At 36.2% G+C, this 22,833-nt stretch overlaps 1 protein-coding gene across 1 annotated transcript in view; it reads left to right on the forward strand.

Moving 5' to 3' along the window:
- The window catches only part of ROBO1 (roundabout guidance receptor 1), a 1,289,171-nt gene that overhangs the window by 1,105,184 nt on the left and 161,154 nt on the right, over window positions 1–22,833 (forward strand). Inside the window, exon 5 of the mRNA XM_006773945.2 lies at window positions 22,280–22,437. Within this exon, the coding sequence (XP_006774008.1) occupies window positions 22,280–22,437 (158 nt within the window). The remainder of the gene's footprint in view (window positions 1–22,279; window positions 22,438–22,833) is intronic.

Consider the following 22,833-nt stretch of genomic DNA (forward strand, 5'->3'; position numbering starts at 1 on the left):
GCAGCAGTGGTGGCGGGAGCCTCTCCTGCCTCTGTGGTCTGACTGCCAGTTTAGGCCTGCTCCCCTAAGCCATAAGTTGGACATTCCCTGAGGGCTCCTGGACTGTGAGAGGGCACAGGCTGGGCTGAGGGACCCCATTGAGTGCACAAATTTTGTGCACCAGGCCTCTAGTACAGTCATAATAGGAAGTTAACACCCTACTGAATTCCCTGGATAGATTTTCCAGACAAAAATTTAAAAAGGAAATAGTGTCTCTATAGGACACACTGGATCAGATGGATTTAATTGACATTTATAGAACATTTCATCACAAAGCTACAAAATATACATTCTTCTCAAATGCACATGGATCATTCACCAAGATAGACTACATGTTAGGGCACAAAAGAAGTCTCTATAAGTTCACGAAGATTGAAATCATATCAAGCATCTCTCAAATCATAATGGAATGAAATTAGATATCAACTACAGTAAAAACATTCAAAAACATTCAAACGTATAGAGGCTACTTGGCATTTTAAAAAGAAAAAGGACACATATGTAATACCCTTTGTAATACTTTAAGCAATCAAACAATAAAAAAAATAAAAAGCCTAGATAATAAAAAAAGAAAAACAAGAAAAAAACAAACAAACAATGAATGGGTTACCAATGAGATCAAGAAAGAAATAAAAAACTTCCTGGAAACAAACGAAGATGAACACACAACAACCCAAAATCTCTGGGATACAGCAAACGGAGTCCTGAGAGGGAAGTTCGTAGCACTATCAACCTACCTCAAAAAAACAAGAAAAATTAATAATTAACTATTAACTCCTACAACTTAAAAAAATTGGAGAACAAGAAAAGCCAAGAGTAAGAGGAAGGAAGGAAATAACAAAAAACATTAGTACAGAAATAAATGACAAAGACTAAAAAAAAAAAAAAAAAAAAAAAAGAAAAAATCAATGAAACCAAGAGCTGGTTGTTTGAAAGGATAATAAGATTAAAGGACCATTAGCCAGACTCATCAAGAAACAAAGAGAACCAAGATAAATAAAATGAGAAACATAAGCTGAGAAATAACCACTGATACCACAGAAATACAAAGGATTGTAAGGAACTGCTATGAACCACTATATGCCAACAAGCTGGAAAATGTGGATGAAATGGACAAATTCCTAGAAAAATACAATCTCCCAAAACTGAATCAGGAAGAATAAAAAAACCTGGATAGGCCAATAACAACTGAGGAAATAGAAGCAGTAATCAAAAAGATCCCAGTAAACAAAGGCCCTGGTCCAGAGGATTCACATGGGAGTTTTACCAAACATTCCAAGAACATCTAACACCTATACTCCTCATACTATTCCAAAAAAATCCAAAAAAGGAGGAACACTTCCAAGCTCTATTAAATATATATACATACTAGAGGCCTGGTGCATGAATTTGTGCATGGGTATAATCCAGCCGGCCCACCCCAAGGGGGCCCGATTTGGGCTGGACTGGTAGGCTGGGGGCCACAGTCATCTGGCCAGCCTTGCCCCTGATTGGGGGGTGATTGGGGCGGGGCTGGCCGGGGGGAGGGGCCACAGCAGTTGTGGTGGCTTATTGGGGCCCTGAACAGGCTGATTGGCCACCACAGTGTGTGTCACAGCGACTGGTCATTCCGGTTGTTTTGTGTTCTGGTCACTCGGCTTTTATATATATATAGATTTTTATTGATTTCAAAGAGGAAGGGAGAGGGAGAGAGAGATAGAAACTCAATGATGAGAGAATCATTGACCAGCTGCCTCCTACACATCTCCTACTGGGGATTGAGCCCACAACCCTGGCATTTGCCCTTGACTGCAATTGGACTGGGGACCCTTTAGTCCCCAGGCTTATGCTCTATCTAGTGAGCCAAACTAGCTAGGGCTCAAGCTCTTTTTATGAGGCCAGAATTATCCTAATTCCAAAACCAGATAAAGACACTACAAAGAAAGAGAATTACTGGACAATATCCCTGATGAACACAGATACTAAAATCCTCAGCAAAATATTAGCAAGTCAGATCTAGCAACATATTAAAAAGATCATACACCATGACCAAGTGATATTTTTTCCGAGGATTCTAGGCTGGTACAATATTCAAAAATCAATAAACAAATTGAAAACAAAAATGCTAGCCTGATAGAATCAGTCCTAAACCAGCTCTCTAACATCCCCCGAGGGGTCCCGGATTGCAAGAGGGTGGTTCTCAGGTGACACACCCCGGAAGTGGGCTCCCTCTTCTTTGGTTCTGGGTGTGTCACCTGAGAACCGCAGCTGCCAAGTCACTGCAGCTTGGCAGCTCCTGAATTGAGCATCTGCCCCCTGGTGGTCAGTGCACATCATAGCTACCAGTCAGATGGTCAAACAGTCAGATGGTCACTTAGGCTTTTATATATATAGATAGTACTGAAAGGCCTAGCAAAGTGATTAGATAAGTAGAAAAAATAAAAGACATTCAAATAGGAAAAGAGGAAGTAAAATTCTCATTATTTGGAGATTACATGATATTGTACATAGAAAACCCTAAAGACTTCACCAAAAAACAACTAGATTTAATAAATGAATTTAGCAATGTAACAGGATACAAAATTAACATCCACAAATTGATTGCATTTTTGTACACCAATAATGAATTATCAGAAGGAGAAACTAAATTAATAATCCCATTTACCATTGCAACAAAAAATTAAGATCCTTAAGGAATAAACTTAACCACAGAGGTAAAACACTTGTACTTGGAAAACTACAGCACCTTGAAAAAATAGATAGGGGAAGATATAAACAAGTGGAAGAATATACCATGTTCATGATTTGGTAGAATTAACATCATTAAAATTTCCATACTACCCAAAATAATCTATAGATTAAATTCAATCCCTACTAAAATACCAATGGCATGTTTCACAGACATAGAACAACCTCTCCAAAAATTTATATGGACTAAAAAAAGACCCCGAATAGTAGACTGTGGAATCTCAGGGGGAAGGTAGGGGAGAGTGGGTGGGTAGGCAAAGTTCAACCAAAGGACTTGTATGCATATATGCATAACTCAGTGACACAGACAATAGGGTGGTGAAAGCTCGGCAGATGGAGACAGGCTGGGAGACTCAATGAGGGGGAAAAGGGAAGTATATAATACTTGCAACAATAAAGATTTTTTAAAAGTGAAACTAGGCCACCAACTTACACCATACACAAGAATAAATTCAAAATGGATAAAAGACTTAAATATAAGTCGTGAAACCATAAAAATTCTAGGAGAAACCATAGGCAGCAAAATCTCAGTTATTTCTCATATCAATATGTTCATGGATACGTCTCCTAGGGCAAAGGAAACTAAGGAGAAAAATAAACAAATTGGACTATAAAAACAAAACAAAAAGTCCTTCTGCACAGCAAAATAAATCATCACCAAAATTAAAAGGGAGCCCCCTGTATGGGAGAACATATTTGACAATGATACATCTGATAAAGGGATAATATCCAAAATATATCAGGAACTCATGCAACTTATCAAAAGTAAGACAATAAATCCAATTAAAAATGCCTAAGTAGACACTTCTCCAAAGTAGACATACAGATGGCCAAGATACATATGAGAAAATGCTCAAAGTCACTGATCATCAGAGAGATGTAATTTAAAATGACAATGAAGTATCACCTAACACCTATCAGAATGGCTACCATCAACAAATGAACAAACTGCAAGTGCTGGCCAGGATGTGGAGAAAAGGGAACTCTAGTACTGCTGGTGGGAATGCAGACTGGTTCAGGCATTATGGAAAACAGTATAGAGTTTCTTGAGATAATTAAATATGGAACTGCCATTTGACTCAGCGATCCCACTTCTAGGAATATATCCTAAGAGATCTGAAACACCATTCAGAAATAAATATCCACCCCTATGTTCATAGCAGTGCAATTTACAAAAAAATATCCACCCCTATGTTCATAGCAGTGCAATTTACAAAAGCTAAAATCTGGAAACTGCCCCAAGTGCTTCTCTCTCTCTCTCTCTCTCTCTCTCTCTCTCTCTCTCTCTCTCGTATGTATGGCTAATATGTAGTGTTTCCTTGGGAGTTTGACCAGGAGATTGGGAGTTTGATTGCTCATTTATGACATGTGCTGACCACTAGGAGACAATGCAGAATATGGTGGGTGACCAGCAGCAGCGGTGGCGAGGTTGGCGAGGGGAAGAGGAGGCGGGGAAGTGGGGAATCTGATTGGCCCTGATCACTGGCTAGGCCTAGGGACCCTACCCATGCACAAATTTTGTGCACTGGGCCTCTAGTCCTATATAATAAAACCCTAATATGGAGATCGACTGAACTGCAGAACTACTGGTGGAACAACTGTTCTCTATGACACACACTGACCACCAGGGGGCAGATGCTCAATGCAGAAGCTGCCCTCTGTGGGTCAGGGCACTCTGCAGGAGCTGCCAGCCCTCAGGCAGTGACTGGAGGTGCCAGCAGGGGCGGGGGGTGGCTGGCGAGTGGGCAGCACCAGGCCAGCCAAGGTGGGTGCCAGCAGGGATCCCCAATCGCCCTGCTGGTCGCCCCACAGATCGGCCCTGATCGCCGGCCAGGCTTATGGACCCTACTCATTCACGAATTTCATTCACTGGGCCTCTAGTTAGTAAATAAGTAGATAAAAATGTAGTGATATATTTACACCATGGAATAGTATGCAGCAGTCAAGAAGGAGGATCTCTTACCCTTTGAGACAGCATGATGACCTGGAGAGTATTATGCTAACTAAAATAAGGCAGTCAGCAAAAGGTAAGTATCACATGATCTCAGTCTAATGAACAAAATAAATGATGATCAAAATAGATCCAGAGACACAGAAGCATGGAACAGACTATGGATTCTCAGAGGGAAGGCAGGGGAGGGTGGGTGGGTAGGAAGAGATCAACCAAAGAACTTGTATGCATAAATGCATAATCCATGGACACCGACAATAGGGTGGTGATCGCCAGGGGTGTGGAAGGGGGGTGGGCTAGGGAAGGTCAATGAGGGAAAAAGGAGGATATATGTCATACTTTCAACAATAAAGACTTAAACAAATAAATAAAAAATAATCCCTTATATGACTCAAGTTTTTGCTTATTGCTTCACGATGTCTTTAAGTTCAGAACTTCATTTCTATTAAATTGTAGGTCATTGTTAATTAAAAATAGAGTCCTTTTGCTACTTACCTAAAGATATATCTTAAAGAGTCAAGAAAGCATATTTATATGTAGAAAAGTGTTTTATAATTTCTTTAACAGGAAAATATAACCTTCCTTATTACTGATAAAGTAACTATCCTCATTTTGAAAATAAATGTAAATTTCAGTTTTGTCGATTTTTAATGGAATTAAGCTCTTTAAGTCAGTTACACATGCTTAAAGACAGAAACACAAAATTAACTTAGCATCAAATTTACTTTAAAAATCGTACAATTCACAATGTGAAAAATACTTAGTTTTCTCCATAGGAAGTTTAAATAATACTGATTCTAAGTATCAAACATTACTGAGGCTTTTGAAATTATAATGTCACTAAGTGTGTTTCTTTTTTCAAAATGAATTATCATTATTTGCAACTTAGATGTTACACTGTAACAATTTTTATATGCCCTTTCAATAGTTGATAAAGTATATATTATTAAACATTCATAGCTAAAGTTGTCACTTTAGTTTTTGTTCCAACACTTAGTTAAAGAAGTGTAGATCATGAGAGGGAACTTGTATTTCATTTATGTCAAAGAATACAGCAAATATTTAACAAACAGGTTTATCAAAATATTTAAAATGTTGACAAGAACTTTATGATAATCAGAGACTTAATTGACTAATTCTAAACTACTTGGTCAATAAAAATAGTAACAAGTTCAGCACCTAGAAAATAAAAAAAGATTTAAAAAATAGTGAAAAAATTAGGAGTTCCAGCTGCTCCTTATGGAAAAACAAAACCTTACACATTTGTTGAATTTACAAGAAATGTTGCAGGTCCAAAGGGGATCTGTTAAAAAGAAAAGTAATTCAAGGGTTAACAGCATTGTAGAGAAACTCAGAGGATTCTTTGTATTTATTTAAGTTTTTTGAAGTTGCTAATGATTTTATAGTTATTTAAGTTGGTTGTGGGATTTAAACACACACACACACACCACACACACACACACACACACACACACACAACTGGTAGCTAACCTGGTACCAAGTTCCATTTGTTCCTCATTATAAGCAGAGATCTTAAAATCTCCAGAGAAAGCATTTGGCTCTTTTTACTCATTAGACTGCATTTTTGCTTATTTGATTCTGTTTTGATTATTTAAGATTATACTTTGTTCCATTGGGCCTTAGATAGTTTACTGAACTCAATAAGGTTAGTAGTTATATTTGGTGTGGATTACTTTTCTTTCAGTTTTACAATCAATAATATAAAACATAGAATAATCAGGTTAAATTTATGAAATTTAACAAATTTAATTTAAGCCAATTAAATTCGTGTTCATTTATGAGGTTCTACAGTGCTTTTTACATTGGTTGAATGGCAGAATGAGTTGCTAAATTCTTCAAGCTGATGACCAGATTCATGGGAGTGGGGGTTTTATTTAGGAGAGTGGTCTTCAAACCAGAATGCCTGTACATTTCCAAGGTGTATGGGAGCATTCATTGTTCCTTTGCAGTTTTCAGATTCTCACTTACTATATATCACTTCTAAAGGTGGTGGGCCTGAAAATATACTTGCTGTGGAATTCCCCTTTCCCATCTCCTTTCTTATTTACCTTTCCTTCACTTTATAAACAAAATTCATACTTTTTAGACATCCAGAATATTTATGCTGCAACTGCAGAGGTATAAAAACCTCAAATATAGGAGCAGTTCCACAGTTTTTTATGGAACAGAAAGAGGTCATTTACCCAGAGCTAGCAGAACCAAACACTAGAGAGGAAGAACTGCAGTGGAGAAAGGTGCTATTTTATAATGAATGGCACCACCCCGGAGAATGGGAAGCTGATGCTTAGAAGCCCAAACTCCTTGATGGCCTAGCAGCCGTGGGCAAACTACGGCCCGCGGGCCAGATCTGGCCCGTTTGAAATGAATATAACTAAAAAAAAAAGACCGTACCCTTTTATGTAATGATGTTTACTTTGAATTTATATTAGTTCACACAAACACTCCATCCATGCTTTTGTTTCAGCCCTCCGGTCCAGTTTAAGAACCCATTGTGGCCCTCGAGTCAAAAAGGTTGCCCACCCCTGGGAGGTTACAGATTCTATAGGGCAAAATCACAAAGCACCATGGGTTGGGGGTTCAGGGATGTCCTGGAACCTGATTGCTCAATGGGGAGGTAAGAATAAGAAACCATCTCTTCAGGCCTTGAGGACAGCTCTGAGGTCTATTCCAGAGTCCCTCTGCCAAGTCTCATGGGAAAGTACCAAAGGCGGTGGTTCCTCCTTAGGGCTCAGGAGCTGAAATATAACTTCGGTCAAGATGTTATCTCGAGCCTGCTAGAGGTCCAGACCTTGTCAGGCTTGGGCTACTGTCCTCTGCTCACCGAGGGGTTGGTGTTTATCTGAGGAAAAGACTTGGAAGGGAGAGGGAGAGAGAGAGAGAGAGAGAGAGAGAGAGAGAGAGAGAGAGAGAGAGAGAGAGAGAGAGATTGAGAGTGAGATTGAGATTATTTCTAGAGCCAGGATTTGAAACTACATATTTTTTAAAACTTGATTTTAGGGAGAGAGAGAGAAATATCCATGTGAGAGAAACATCTACCCGGGATGAAACCTACCACCTTTTTTTGATGCACAGGACAGTGCTCAGCTAACTGAGCCACACTGGCCAGGGCTCGAACAAAATGTAATCAAAGTCATTAGGATCTTCAGTTTCAGGTTCCTTATTTCAAAGCTAAATAACGGTATAGTCTGATCAACGAAGAGCAACAGTAAACCTTTCAAGCATAGTTCATAAGGGTAATCTTGAGTGGGAATTGTAAATACAAGTTCAAAGAGAAAAATGAATAACAACATTTACAACTTAAAAAAGAGTTTACTTAGACATAAAATGGACCGTGGTGGTCATCAACTTAATGGTGGACTTTATTCATCAGATGTACTTAGAAGGGGAACAACCATTTTATTTTGAAGTTAATGTTTATGATATGCCAGATACTTTTAATTTTGCAACCACATAAAATTTTAGTAAGAGAAAAGATCATGGTCTTTCAAATTATTGGAGGGGACACTAGTAAAGGGCTTGTGAGGACCAATAGATTAAGCCTTCTCTGGTATAATTAGCCAGCATCACATGAAATATTTTTAATATCTAAAAGAGTTAATGATCTTATAAATTAATAAGTATAAAGTATTCTTTAGTTGTTGCCTTTGGGAGGCAACTTTGGCCAGAATTTCTTATCATTGCCTCACTGGCTGGATTGCTGAGTCAAGGTGTTTTGCATACAGTAAACTGGCCTGAAATAACACTGAGGTACAGGTGTAGAACTGTGGAAGATGTGCTTTTTGTAGCACGGAATCAGCCTCTATTCTAATCAGTTTCCATTTCCATTATCTGATATAAAAATAGAAATGCACAAATAACACTCAGCAATGATTTATAATTAAAGATTAATATTTTTGATAAGACATTTTTATTGTTTTATCTTGTACAATATTTTTTCTTTTGATTCTAATACTTCCTGAAGAGGCATAAATTTTATATAGCATAAACAGTGTTACTGGTAAAGATAGGGTCATTAATAATGTTATAAAATAATTTGCTTTTCTATTAATTTAATTCCTAGTACCTTTAGTCAGGCCTTGGTAGCATTTCTCCTGTGCTATTTAGACTTACTTTTTCCTATCACTTAAATATTCTTTTCAGTTGGTGGGGGGAATGTTATAATTGATCATCCTTTTAAAAAATATGTATATTTTTTATTGATTTCAGAGAAGAAGGGAGAGGGAGATGCAAACATCAATGATGAGAGGGAATCATTAATGGATTGGCTGCCTCCTGCATGCCCCACAGTAGAGAAGGCTGCAACCCAGACATATACCCTTACCAGGAATCGAACTGTGACCTCCTGATTCATAGATCGACACTCAACCATTAAGCCAAGTCAGCTAGGCATAATTGACCATTTTAATTATGCTGCACAAAGGTACATTAGTGAGAATAGTTTTTTACATTATTATTATGAATCCAATAGCAATTTCCTCTGGCCCTTCCCAATTGCCAGGGAGGTTTTAATGAGATCATTTTAAACTGTGAGGATTTTCCTCCCTTGAAACTGTTACTATTAGACTCCCCATAAAACATGTAAACTCCTTTTAGCCCGTGAGCCCTTGAGCCCTTGAGCCCTTGTCCTGTTCAGCTGCTGGCATCTTGGGCTTGAGAGGGTAAAGAAACACTTGATGTATATTTTTTTCCAACCACCTTTTTTTCCCCCAGCAAGTATTTTAATTAGAGAACATTCAAGTCTTTCTAGGCACTTCTAAATTATATGTTTATGAAAACAATTATTTCAAGAGCTAGTCCTACTATGTCTGGTAACTGATTGTACATCCTTGAATCCTTTAGTTATTGGCTTCAAGTGCTCATTTGCAATTGGGGGTGCAAGTGGGGAGTTTGCACTTAGATTATATACGCTATGATTTTATAAGTTATAGCAATGATTTGCAATCTTTTTCATCTCATTGCACACATAAAGTGATTACTAAGATTCTGTGACACATCAAAAATATTTTTTTTTTGATCTGACAAAACAATTTTTTTTTTCATTCACACCAGATGGCTATTGTTGAGTTGGCCATTTTAACTTTTTTTTTTATTTGATAATCTAAGGGGAAAGAGGTCAGTGCCCCTGGCTAAATAGTCAGGTATTGCATGTTTAAATTCATTTATTTATTTATTTGCAGCACACTGGTTGAAAATTGATGAACTAAAGTAATATAGGCCTATTTTAAGGCATTATTTTAAATTTGAGGGATTTAGAACTCTCCACATATCAGTTTCATGTGATGGTGAAAGCTGTGATGGTTATAGGCACCAGGAACACCAGAGCTGTCTTTTGTCAGTCTTGTAGGATAGAATTCAAAGGAGTGACAAACAGCAGCATTGTAGTAAAGCAAATTTATTAAACAAGACACATGCAAAAAATGAAATTAGACCACCTTCTTACACTGCACACAAGGATAAACTCAAAATGGATTAAAGACTTAAAAGTTAGACTCTAAAACATAAAAAATCCTAGAAGAAAACAGAGACAGTAAAATCTCTGACATTTCTCTTAGAAATATATATTTTTCTGATATATCTCCTCAAGCAAGGGAAACAAAAGAAAAAATAAACAAAGGGGACTACATCAAACTAAAGAGTTTTTGTATAGCAAAGGAAACCATCAACAAAATGAGAAGATAAACTACAGAACAGGAGAACGTATTTGCTAATGATACATCTGATAAAGGGTTAATATCCAAAATTTATAAAGAACTTATAAAACAACACCAAAAAAATCTAATTAAAAAATGGGCAAAAGTTCTGAATAAACACTTTTTCAAAGAGGATATACAGATGGTCAACAGACATATGAATGTCATGCTCAGTGTCACTCAATCAGAGAAATGCAAATTAAAAGCACAAAGGGATATCACCTCACACCTGTCAGAATTGCTATCATCAATAAATCAACAAACAAGGAGTGTTGGTGTGGATGTGGAGAAAAGGGAACCGTTGTGCACTGTTGGTGGGCATGCAGACTGGTACAGCCACTGTGTAAAACAGCATGGAGTTACCTCAAAAAAATTAAAAATGAAATTGCCTATGAACCAGTGATTCCTCTTCTGGGAATTTATCCAAAGAAACCCAAAATACTGATTTGAAAGAATATATGTACCCCTATGTTCATGGCAGCATTATTTACAATAACTAAGATATGAAAGCAGCCCAAGTGTCCATCAGTAGATGACTGGATAAAAAGTTGTGGTACATTTACACAATACAATACTACTCTGCTGTAAAAAGAAAGAAAATTTTAACCTTTGCGACCTGGGGAACATTATGCTAAGTGAAACAAGCCCGTCAGAAAGACAAATACCATATGATTTCACTACTATGTGGAATTTAATGAAGAAACTGAACTACCAAGCTAAATAGATGGAGAGCAGATAGACAGCTTGGGGATAGAAGGGTTGGGGCTAAGGAGGAAGGGATTGAGCAAAAAAAAGAGAAAAAATGAGAGTGAGAACTTGTGAACAGCAATGTGGTGATTTTGGGAGGTGAAGGAGGAAGGGGGGAGGTTGTAGAGGGCATAGGAAGGATAAAAGGTGGTGGAATAAATTAAATTTAAAAATATAAATAAAAGCAAGAAAGAAAAATAGGAAGAAGCAAGGCAAGCAAATTTATCAAAATACATCTGGCATAAAGTGCAGATGGGCTCTCAGCTAATCTGAGTGTGAGCCTGGTGAAAGTTCAAGAGTTTTTATACTTTTCTGTCTGCAGGCTTCAAGGTTCCTCTGCCAGATATCTTGGACACTGACTAGATTTCAAGGTCCCTCTTTTACTCTGTTGTGGCTTTTTTTGGGATGTTTGTACATACACCTGCTTATCTTGGCAAGTCTTAAGATGGCTGACTTTTTTTTTGTTTAGTGAGTGAGATAAAATCCCCTTGTGTCCTTCCCCCTCCTTCCCTCCTTAGCAGTTCCATGGTTATTTAAGCTAGGTATTCTCTGGTTAGGGAGGGGAGGCATTAGCCATTTGCTCTCAAGTGTCCTTGGTTGGGGATGATAAAAGTCTTGCTGACACTGGCTGCAAGCTGCCCAAACTGTTTGACCTTGTTTAATTTACTTGTCTTAGTTTCACTATTCTACTTGCGCAGTAATTTTCCTAGCTTCTTACTCTCTTGTTACAAGTGTATTTTAAAATGCACCACAGTGAAGTTGTTTTATACACTGCCAAGGAGATGCTCAGGTCTGACAGTCTCTCTTCTAGGGGCCAATGGAGTTCAGTACTGAAAGTGTAGGGTTTGGTATCCATCTGATTTCAGTTCCGAATCCCAATTTATCAATTACTAGCTGCATAGAATAAAGCTTTAGGAGTCAGGGAAATTTATTTAAACTTTCCTTTGTAGTTAATATTTCTGCAGGACAGCCCCACGTGGGGAAGTGAAACAGTATTGCTTTTTATCTATTTTGTATCTTAAACTTTTCTCTAAAATTTTAATTGATTACAAAGCACTCTGTGACAAATGGGAAGAAAAGGGACAAAAACACCCACACCCTCAAACATCAGCACACCCTGAAATAAGTCCTTTAAGATCCGTCTTGTTTATCTTATTAGCCACCACCTCCTAACACAATACCTAATGCTTTTACTGAATGAATAAATTCTTATGAGTTGTGTGATCCAGCATTTTCCAGGGAACGTGATTATGCTTTAGAGTTTGCAAACCTCTGACAATGTGAACCCTCTGATTATTTTAATTATGTAATGGCATTTAACATGTCATTGATTCTCTTACACTTAAATAGTAGTCTCAGCTTAATCCATGGCAGTCCTGAGAAATACCCTATAATGTTTTGAGTTGTTTTTATTGTCCAAACCCAATGACTGAGTGAATTTTTATTATAATTTGCTGCTAAGTTATTAGGGGCCATATACAGACAGTCCTCGGGTTACATGGACTCAATATACATCCTTTTGTGGTTACGTCGCCATCTCCCATTTATTTATATAAAAAAGAAGTTCCGTCATTTCGATGTATGTACATATGTGCTTTATGTTTTTTATTATTTATTTACCACAAGTAAAGGTCAGGAATTGTTATCACTCTTTTAATTTTTTTTACAGTTTCACTTCATTACTGCTGTGTATGTATGTGCTCCATGTGAGTGATGTGGTGCTTATGTAGGTGGGTTCCGACTTATGCAAAAATCGTGTTACGTCACGCTGTAGGAACGTATCTCCGATGTAACCCAAAGACCTACTGTGTGTGTGTGTGTGTGTGTGTGTGTGTGTATGTATATATCACACATACCCATTAATCATATTTGTTTTTATAAAATAAAAATGTATGTTTTGTTTTAATTTTTCAGTTAAAATTATGTGATGTGCATCAAACTAAATAAAATTTGTCATCCTAAAAATATAATGCAGACTAATTGATTAAAGGTAATCGGTTAGAAATTAAGATTTGGAATATAGTAGTATAATGTCTAAACAGGTTAAATACTAAGGGGCAGAATTTGAAACCATATTTTTTATCACTAAAATGGTTTTCATAGTATCCTTATACTCTCAAATTATGCCATATATATGTTTTCCTATTATTCCTTATGGGAGGGTTCATTTGTATATTGTCTATCTACCCTCCTATACCTCAAAAATACCATGTTCAATTACTCAAATTAAAAAAAAAAGCCCAACACACAGAAAAACCTGGGTATCATTTTTGACATCTTTCTTTTTGTCAATTCATCCTTTCAAGACATCATTTTGATTTTAACTCCAACACACACGTCTACTCTGTCTCTGTTTGCCCCAAATCGTGTCATCATAACAGTATGAAATCTTGATCAGTTTCCCTTTAATTACTGCAGTAGCCTAATTGGACTCTTCACTTCCATTCTTGTGTCTCTTTTCCATTTCATTCAAAGAACAACTATAATGAATATTTAAATATGATAATTCCATCCTGAGACAGCTGTACTTAATAACCACTGAAGTGGCTTCCTATGGGAATTAAAATTAAAAGTGACCCTTGATCATGGCTGCTGTGTCCAGCAGATCTGGCCCCTTACCCCTGCCAGCCTCCTGTTGTAAGGCTGTCAACCTGTCCCCCTACACAGGGTTCAAGTCTTTTCAAGTCCATTTTCACTGCTCCATGTTTTTCTTTAACCTGAGTGATTTCCTCTGCCTGCAGTGCATTTTCTAGGACAAGTTTTACTCAGTGTCAGGCTTCAGCTTAGCTGTTATCCTAAAGAATGTTCTTCCTTAGTTTCTCACACACATCCTCTGCATTGCCTCAGGGCACACATTGCAATTATAGTTGTATATTAACATGTGGGACTGAGTACTGTCTGTTTATTCCCTTTTGCACTGAGCACTGTGAGTACAGGATTCGTGCCAGTTTTAGTACAGTCCCATATATAATACCTAGTGCGCAGAAGGTGTATTATAAACATTGGCTATGTCTTGGGCATTGTGCTGGACGCAGGATATGTAGAGTGATCAAGGCAAAGACCATGCTCTCACAGAGCTGGCATGGTAATACAAAAAGCCAGACAACAAATAAGTATGTTCCATTGATCGAGGACTCTCTTGGTTCAGGGCGCTAAGCAGAAGATTATATTTTGTAAAAGAGCACATGTCTGTCTTGCCCCGACCAGGGACCCTGGCTCAGATAGCCTCATCTGTCTGTGTTGTTTTAACCTGCCAGGCTACTCCCAAGTGTGACTTTTGCTCTGGCGCTTGGAAACCCTCATCAATGCCATTCTTTGTCCTCCTTTCCATTTGTACTGGCAGCTGAGAAATTTGGCAATTCCTCACAGTGACTAATAGCAATACTTCTTTGCAGATGTAATGCTCCATATAAATGGCAAGTCCTGTACAAACACTAAATAATTAGTCTTCATAATAACCCTAACAAGATATAGTGTAAAACATTCTGTTTTGAATGGAAATAACTGAGTCATTGGGAATGTACCTATTAAAATCACAGCATAGTGGAAGGATGTGTGTTGTGATTCTTAAACTACTGTTTTTTTACTCCTAAATAGTAACATATAGTAACATAAAATGGTGTTTTATGAATGCTGCACTTTTTCATTAATAAATTTATTTAATTTATAGTTTAAAGTGTGTATAATGCAAACATGTATTAAGCTACTAACATCTTTAAGTTAGAACATATGATGTGAGCAACTCAACTTACTTTGGCAGTACATTTTTTATGATCTCCCAGACTTCAAGTCTGCTGACTATTAACTACATATATATATATGTAGTTTATTGACATAAACCTTTCTCTGGAATACATTACAGATTATAACTGAAATCTAGTATGCCGCTTACTTTCTCTTTGTCTTGATGATTTAGTACCATTGTAATGAACACTTAGCAGTATCTTATACAAGTGTTGCTGATTCCAGAAGTGAAATCATGAAACCAAAACTGACAGCAGATAGCCAAGAGGGCTTTTCATTGGAAGTGCCCTTATGGTGTTAATGTTTCTGTAAAATGGGAATGTGGTTTAAGCTTGGACCCAATCTGGAGGTAATTCTAACCATTAAAAGACCAGGAATGGAGTGTATATATTATTTTGAAAGCCAGCAATTAAATTATTATTAATTTCTTTTATTCTGGCAATAGTTTCTCCCTCTATTTGCGATGTTCTACACTATTCATGTTCCTGTTGACTGATGTCTGACATCCTTCCATAATATATAACTTTTCAGAATGTATAATATTTTGAAAGAAAAAAGTACTACTTTCCTAGGGTAGGGCATAGGAGGTTTGTGACATCTTCAAAGCTCTAGTAATTAGTGCTTCTGCTAGCATATTTTCTCCTAAGATCTTAACCGCAGCATAATTTAATGTTTAAAAATAAAGTTGCATGCTATAAAAAGCATAAGTAGAGATGACATAATTATTGAAGATCATTTATAGATATATTGTATCAGTTTTTAAAAAGTATGTATTTTTAAGAAATGGTCATGGTTAATTACTAACTTTATACAGAATTGAAGTTTGCATGCACCGTTTTAAAAATCAAATTCCTTAGCTTTAGATAATGATCGTATAAGAGGATAATACCTGATGAAATGTTCTTGTACATATCATTTCAGTTTGCCTCTTCAACAAGTTAAGGTGTATTTCTGTGTAATCACCCTTTTGGTTGAAATGTTTTTAAAAGTTTGGAGTTATTATTATATTTTAAGAAATGGTAAAGAATTTGAACACATTTGTACCTCCAGATAACACTTTGCTCTTCTGGATAATGCTGTGAGCTTACAATGTAGGAATGTCAATAGTTATAAAAGCCTTTATGACACACTTTTTTTTATCTAGCTCCCAAAACTTAATACAAAACAACCTGCAGTAAAACCCTGCTATATTGCCATTTTGTGATAGGGTAAAGATTGTTACTTGACAGATGTCAGAATTTATATAAAAATTTCATTTCAGGGAAAACAACAAAGTTGTAGCATGATCCCAGGCACGAAGTACATGCTCAGTACAGATGTATTAAATGGAAGGATGGTAGTTATTTTGAAATTAGATAGCATCTATTTATGTCAGCAGGGGCATTCAGTGTCATAGATGTGAGTAATTCTCGACTCAAAACTAAAGACTAAGTAAGTGTTTAATAATTTTGAAAGCCATTAAAGTGGCCCATTGTAACAGTGAAGCTGTTACTGAGCATCTCTAAAGTTTCTTTGTCTTGGGAATATATTTCATTATTTCTTTCCTATAATATACCCTATTTTTAAAGAATCTCATTGTTTTTTTTCCCAAGTTGGCAGTTTATTATTATTTGCTGCAAGTTTTCATAGACAAAGTAGTCTTTTAGTAGAAAAATAAATAAAAATTCAGTACTGTACAGTGATGGCGAACCTTTTGAGCTCGGCGTGTCAGCATTTTGAAAAACCCTAACTTAACTCTGGTGCCGTGTCACATATAGAAATTATTTGATATTTGCAACCATAGTAAAACAAAGACTTATATTTTTGATATTTATTTTATACATTTAAATGCCATTTAAGAAGAAAAATCAACCAAAAAGATGAGTTCGCGTGCCACCTCTGACATGCATGTCATAGGTTCACCATCACTGGCATCTGATCTTCTTGTTTTACCCAGATACTTGCTAGTAATTAAAATGCCCATATTTAATTAAAACACTTATTATTGTGCAAAACTTTTAGTCATTTGTTGCTGAAATAAACTAGAATCTTTGAGAAGAATTAGCATGACATACATTATCAGAATGATGAGTTGTAATTCTTAACAGGCCCATGAAAGTTTGAATTGGCCTCTTCCATACGTGGAAAAATCTGCAGAAGCACAAGAATGCAGACTGTGTTCAGAGTTAGGCAGTTGACCATCAGAATGGAAATTTCTCACTGAACTTCTTTTCCAGTGGGAAGGGGCTGATATATAAATTATATCATCTATTTAGAATTGTGAACATTGTCTTGTTAAGACCAGATAGGTGGCTACATTTGTAGACAGGAATCCTTGGTGGACTGGAGATCTGTGGTCTAGCTCTGCTGCTAAATATTTACAAATTCTTCATCCATAAAATGAAATGAATAAACTTACTTTTTCATAACCTGTGATTTGGACTAAGTGAGTGGATGCTTGGCATGGTTCTGTACGTAGTAGAGGTTCAATGAACATTGGCCATTGCTAACATTTTTATCATATTGTTAACATTACTATCATTATTACTTATGCAGTGTGCTCCACTCCCCTTTGAGAAGCCTGAGATTCTTAATTTCCAAAAGAAAAAGTTTGGAAATATCCCTCTGGCCCCTGACTGCATTGAGATTCTGTGTTTCATGAAGCTGAAGGCATTGTAGTTACAGATGTTCACCACATGATTAGGGAACAAAATTAATTTTAGAAACACTGAGCCTTATCAATATTGAGTAATTAGGAGACTGTAGTGCACTGAGGTACAGCCACAGAATACTGAGCCTTCTGCAATAATGGAGTGGATTTGTTGGAAATACAAAGAATTATATAGGAGAATTGCTTCTTACGATAAAATGGTGATGTGTGTGTGTGTGTGTGTGTGTGTGCGTGTGTGTGTGTATTAAAGCAATTCATTACAAATCACAATATCTACATGTTCTTTTGGTCTCTTCCTGACAAATAACACAATCTAATAATGTTTCTTGGAACTCAGTTGCCTCTATTTCTTGGGATGGATTAGATGTTGTCAAAGACCTCTATCTGTTTAATAACCTTATGTTTCATTCAGTTCTAAAACTTTCCATAGTGTTTTTAAAGAGTGTTACAAACATTAGTCTCCATTATACTTGAAATAATCTGTCTTTAACATTTTTTCACTTTGCCTCCTGTCTTCTCAATATTACCCAAATAAATTTCAAAGTCGCCACTGAATTTTAGAATCCTTTTCTGCAAACACATTTACATATTCTGAGAATTGTATTAAATTTATATTTCACTTTTTAGAAACACAAATGTTTATATGTTTTGATTCAAATGATAATTTTTATTACCAATTTTTAATATTTTTAATTATTATTTATTTTCTTTTTAGTCCTCACTGAGGATATGTTTTTATTGATTTGAAAGAGAGAAAGGGGGGAAGGAGAGAAACATCGTTGATCGGTTGCCTCCACCTGCACATGGTCCTCCCCTAGATCAAAACCGAAACCTAGAATGTTCCCTGACCTGGAATCAAACCTGCAACCATTCGGTTACAGGGCTACCTTCCAACCACTGAGCCACACTAGCCAGGACAATTGACCAATTTTTTAGACAAAAGCTTCCAGGAGCCCGGCTAGTGTGCTCAGTGGGTGAGCCTCAAGCTATGAACCAGGAGGTCATGGTTTGATTCTGGGTGAGGGCATATCCGGGCTTGTGGGCTCAATCCACAGTGGGGAGTATGTAGGAAGGCAGCTTCCTGAAATCAATAAAAATTTTTTTTTAAAAAAAAGCTCCCAGAAAATTAAAAGATTCATTGAAGCTTATTATGCTTCTTCTAATTTAACAGAATAAAAAACATTAGGAAATGGTTGAGTCAAATTACATGTAAAACCTGTAAATATGAAATAATTACATAAATATGGAAGCAATATTAGAGTGAACTATTGTTTGTTTTGACACCATTTTAGGTGGTATCTACTTGGACACATTATAGATGTTATTTGCTCTGTTTCAAATTATATTAAATCCTTATTTCAAAAGTAAGTTCCAAATTTTAGAATTTCCTGCTATTCATACAATTTCATACTAGCATAATATATGCTTTGATTAGTAGGGATGTTAGAGAAGAAAAGGAGAGGCATTTTTCCAAAAAGGGTCCATATTTGAGAATACTTACAGATTTCACTGGTCTTTCTGCCAAGCTGCTGCCAATCATTTGAATTCAGTTTTCAAAAAATATATTTTTATTGATTTCAGAGAGCAGGGAAGAGGGAGAGAGAGATAAACACATCAATGATGAAAGAATCATTGATGGGCTGCCTCCTGTACGCCCCCCACTGGGGATCAAGCCCACAACTTGGGATGTGCTCTGACCAGGAATGGAACCGTGACCTCTGGTTTGTAGGCTAAGGCTCAACCACCGAGCCACATCAGCCGGGATGAATTCAATTTTTAATTACTTAAATACACACATTAATTAAGAAAATTGGATAATTTAACTAAAAGTTCATATCATTTTATAATGTGACACATACTATTTTCCCCCAAATATGTTCAGGACAAATTTAAGGAAGAAAGGTTGCTTTTATAGAAAAGGGGAAAAAAATCTTAAATTCACAATTGTATGCAGGGTTGCCTCTAGCCATAGACAATGCTAGAGTTTTATGCTTTACAGCTGCAAAAATAATTACATGAACGTTATCTAAGCAACAATCTTTAATGGATTACATTTTGTTAGCTTTTCATTATATACTGAAAAACTCAAATAACAGTAAATTGAAAAGAAATTTTGATTTATCTGACTTAGACCTTTGATATTTTTGAAAGACATTTTATTATCCATTGGTTTATTTGAGATCTAATCTCAATTTGTAAAGAAGACATAGAGTTACCATTGGTTTTAACTTTACTAAGTAGAAACATTGTGCAAATTATTTATTTTTACTTGAAAATTATTTTACTTTTGTATTTTTCAAGGGCCTTAAAATTTTTCAGTGGTGATATCTTAGGTTAATAATGTGATACAGCAAAGATACACACTGTAAAAGTCAGTCTATTTGCTTTTTGTATAAACCTTTGTTTTATTTGTGGTGCATTTGTAACATCTAATTGTAATATAAATTTATAAATAGTGAAAGTCTTCCTACTCTTTTTTTTTATTACACGGTAACAGCAGTTCAACTAGGTTAACCTTTGTGTCTATGTATTTTATTAATAATGTTCAGTGTTGAAGTTAGAATTACTAGTGTTGTACAGTCATATTTGCTGTTCTTCCTTTTACTTTTCTTTCCAAAACCGAGCACATAAGCCATCTCTTTGAAGTAGTACTTTCCCAGTGTTCACATGGTCATAGTGTACCCAAGTTTTCTCAATATATGACAAAAGTGCTTTTGTCTGAGGGGATGCTAAGGCTTAACAGATTATGCACACACTTAGTTGGTATAGAGGATGGAAAAGTAGAGAATTCCAAGAGAAAAATATACAATTTTGTCAGCCTCTAAGTTTGTTCGAGGTTTTGAAACCAAAGTTTAAGTGACTTTTGAAATAACAGTTTCAGCACAAATTTTTCACAGTATTGTACATTTTCCATGAAAATATTTTTAAATGTCATTGGGTGGAAAGACACCCATTCCAGTACAAAAATTATAGTATCAAATATTCAATTTAATAGATTTTAGTAGATTTTAAAATGCATCACTTCAAATCTGTGCATTTAACATAGTAACAAACATTTTAAGTACTATCTCAAATTAGATTACTAAATTTATTCAGATTTTATTGTACACTGGGGAATAATGGAGTAAGAGAAAGATACTAACATGTTTAGACTTTGTATTGAGGTATGTATCTCCCTGCCTGCTTTGTAAATAGGGAGAGGTTGTGTTCAAGATTGCCTACCTAGTAAACAACAGAGTTATGGTATAACTGATGCCAAATCATTCATGATTAATTTAATTTAGTTATTTTTATTTTATTTTTGTTTAATCCTCACCTGAGGATATGTTTAGAGAGAGGAAGGGGGAGAGGGAACATAAATGTGAGAGAGAAACATCCATCGGTGGCTGCCTCCCATACATGCCCCGACTAGGGCTGGAACCTGCATCCCAGGTATGTGCCCTGACCTGGGATCGAACCCACAACTTTTTTTTAAAAATATATTTTATTGAGTTTTTACAGAGAGGAAAGGAGAGAGATAGAGAGTTAGAAACATCGATGAGAGAGAAACATCGACCAGCTGCATCCTGCACACTCCCCACTGGGGATGTGCCCGCAACCAAGGTACATGCCCTTGACCGGAATCGAACCTGGGACCTTTCAGTCCGCAGGCCGACGCTCTATCCACTGAGCCAAACTGGTTTCGGCGAACCCACAACTTTTTAGTGTATGTGATATTGCTCCCACCAACTGAGCCACTCAGCCAGGGCATGACTTCTTTATGTTAATAAGATACACAGGACAATTTTGTTCTGTGAACTAATTTTGAAATGCATATTTGGTTTATTTTCCACATTTTATTCCAACAGATACTAAGTGAACAATGCTGCTCATTTTATGTATGTTAAGATTACATTAGTAGTCCAGTAATAAACCGTTTCTTCCTCTAAAATATAGGGTTAATAATGTAAATAGGGTTAATAATGTCTCTCACCCTGAACAGATTTAAGAATTAAGTGAAATAATATTTACCCCCCCCAAAAAAACACTCAAAACCATTAAATACAGAACATATAAAGTGATATTGTTGGTAGCAGTACAATTATCATCATTGTTACCTTCTAATACTTGCCCTCACTCAGTGCTAATGGAAAAAAACACACAGTATTTTGAAGATGCTCACTTTGTAAATATGTCTAAAGTTGTTATAATGAGCATATTTAAATTGTAAAGATGATATATTCTTATACATTAATTTGAGATAGTTTTAAAATATCTCAATTAAATGGATATTTGGAAATATATTTATTTTTACTTTTAATATTTTGGTTTACATGTGTATGTAATTCATTTAATAATAGGAAGCAACATCCTAATGTGTTATGTAAGTAAAAGCAAGATTCCGTTGTATTCATTAGCACATGGATGAAAAAATGCAGTCAGAGAAGAAAGCAACTTAACGATAAGCCAAATCCAAACTGTGAGGTAACTAAGCAGCAAAATACTCTTTCACATTGGCCTATGAAGAATATCCAACTGCCCCTGCTGTGTATGTGTAAGCTCTGAGATCTCCATTAAATTGCATGTCTGTAAGTAGGTATAGATTCTCCAAGATGCATGGAGATAGCTATCTGTAGTAGTTTATTATAATTAATGTCTCTTTTGCTGAACTGCAGTGATAAGGACTGTATATCTACTATTGCCTATAATGAGTTACTCTTGTCCCTGCAGTACTACGGGATGACTTCAGACAAAATCCCTCTGATGTCATGGTGGCAGTGGGGGAGCCCGCAGTGATGGAGTGCCAGCCACCACGAGGCCATCCTGAACCCACCATTTCTTGGAAGAAAGATGGCTCTCCACTGGACGACAAAGATGAAAGGATAACTGTGAGTACCGAGTTCAGCAGTGGGGTCACTTCCAGAGTTCGCCGTATATCTCCACCAAAGAAAAAGAGAAAAGTGAAGTTTTTTTGTTTGGTTTTTTAAAATAAAAGGTTGAAATATCTCCCATTTTTATTTTTATTTTAAAATAAGTATATTTTAACCCTCCCTGTATTACCATGAAAATAAGTGAAGAAAATGAATGTCACTTAGTTTGAAGATTAGTAAAAGAAAAATATAATTTATGTGGTAATGTCTAAAAGTTAACCAATACATAGTTTTATGTATGACTTAATTATTATCATAACTCAGGGTATATCAAATTTCCATGTGTTACAGTAAAAGTTATTTTAAAAAATATCAGGTCATAGAGTATGTTTCCAGTAGGCCTTCTAAAAGTCA

Source organism: Myotis davidii, unplaced genomic scaffold (genome assembly GCF_000327345.1).
Source record: "Myotis davidii unplaced genomic scaffold, ASM32734v1 scaffold24, whole genome shotgun sequence".
In the NCBI taxonomy this organism is placed as follows: Eukaryota; Metazoa; Chordata; class Mammalia; order Chiroptera; family Vespertilionidae; genus Myotis; species Myotis davidii.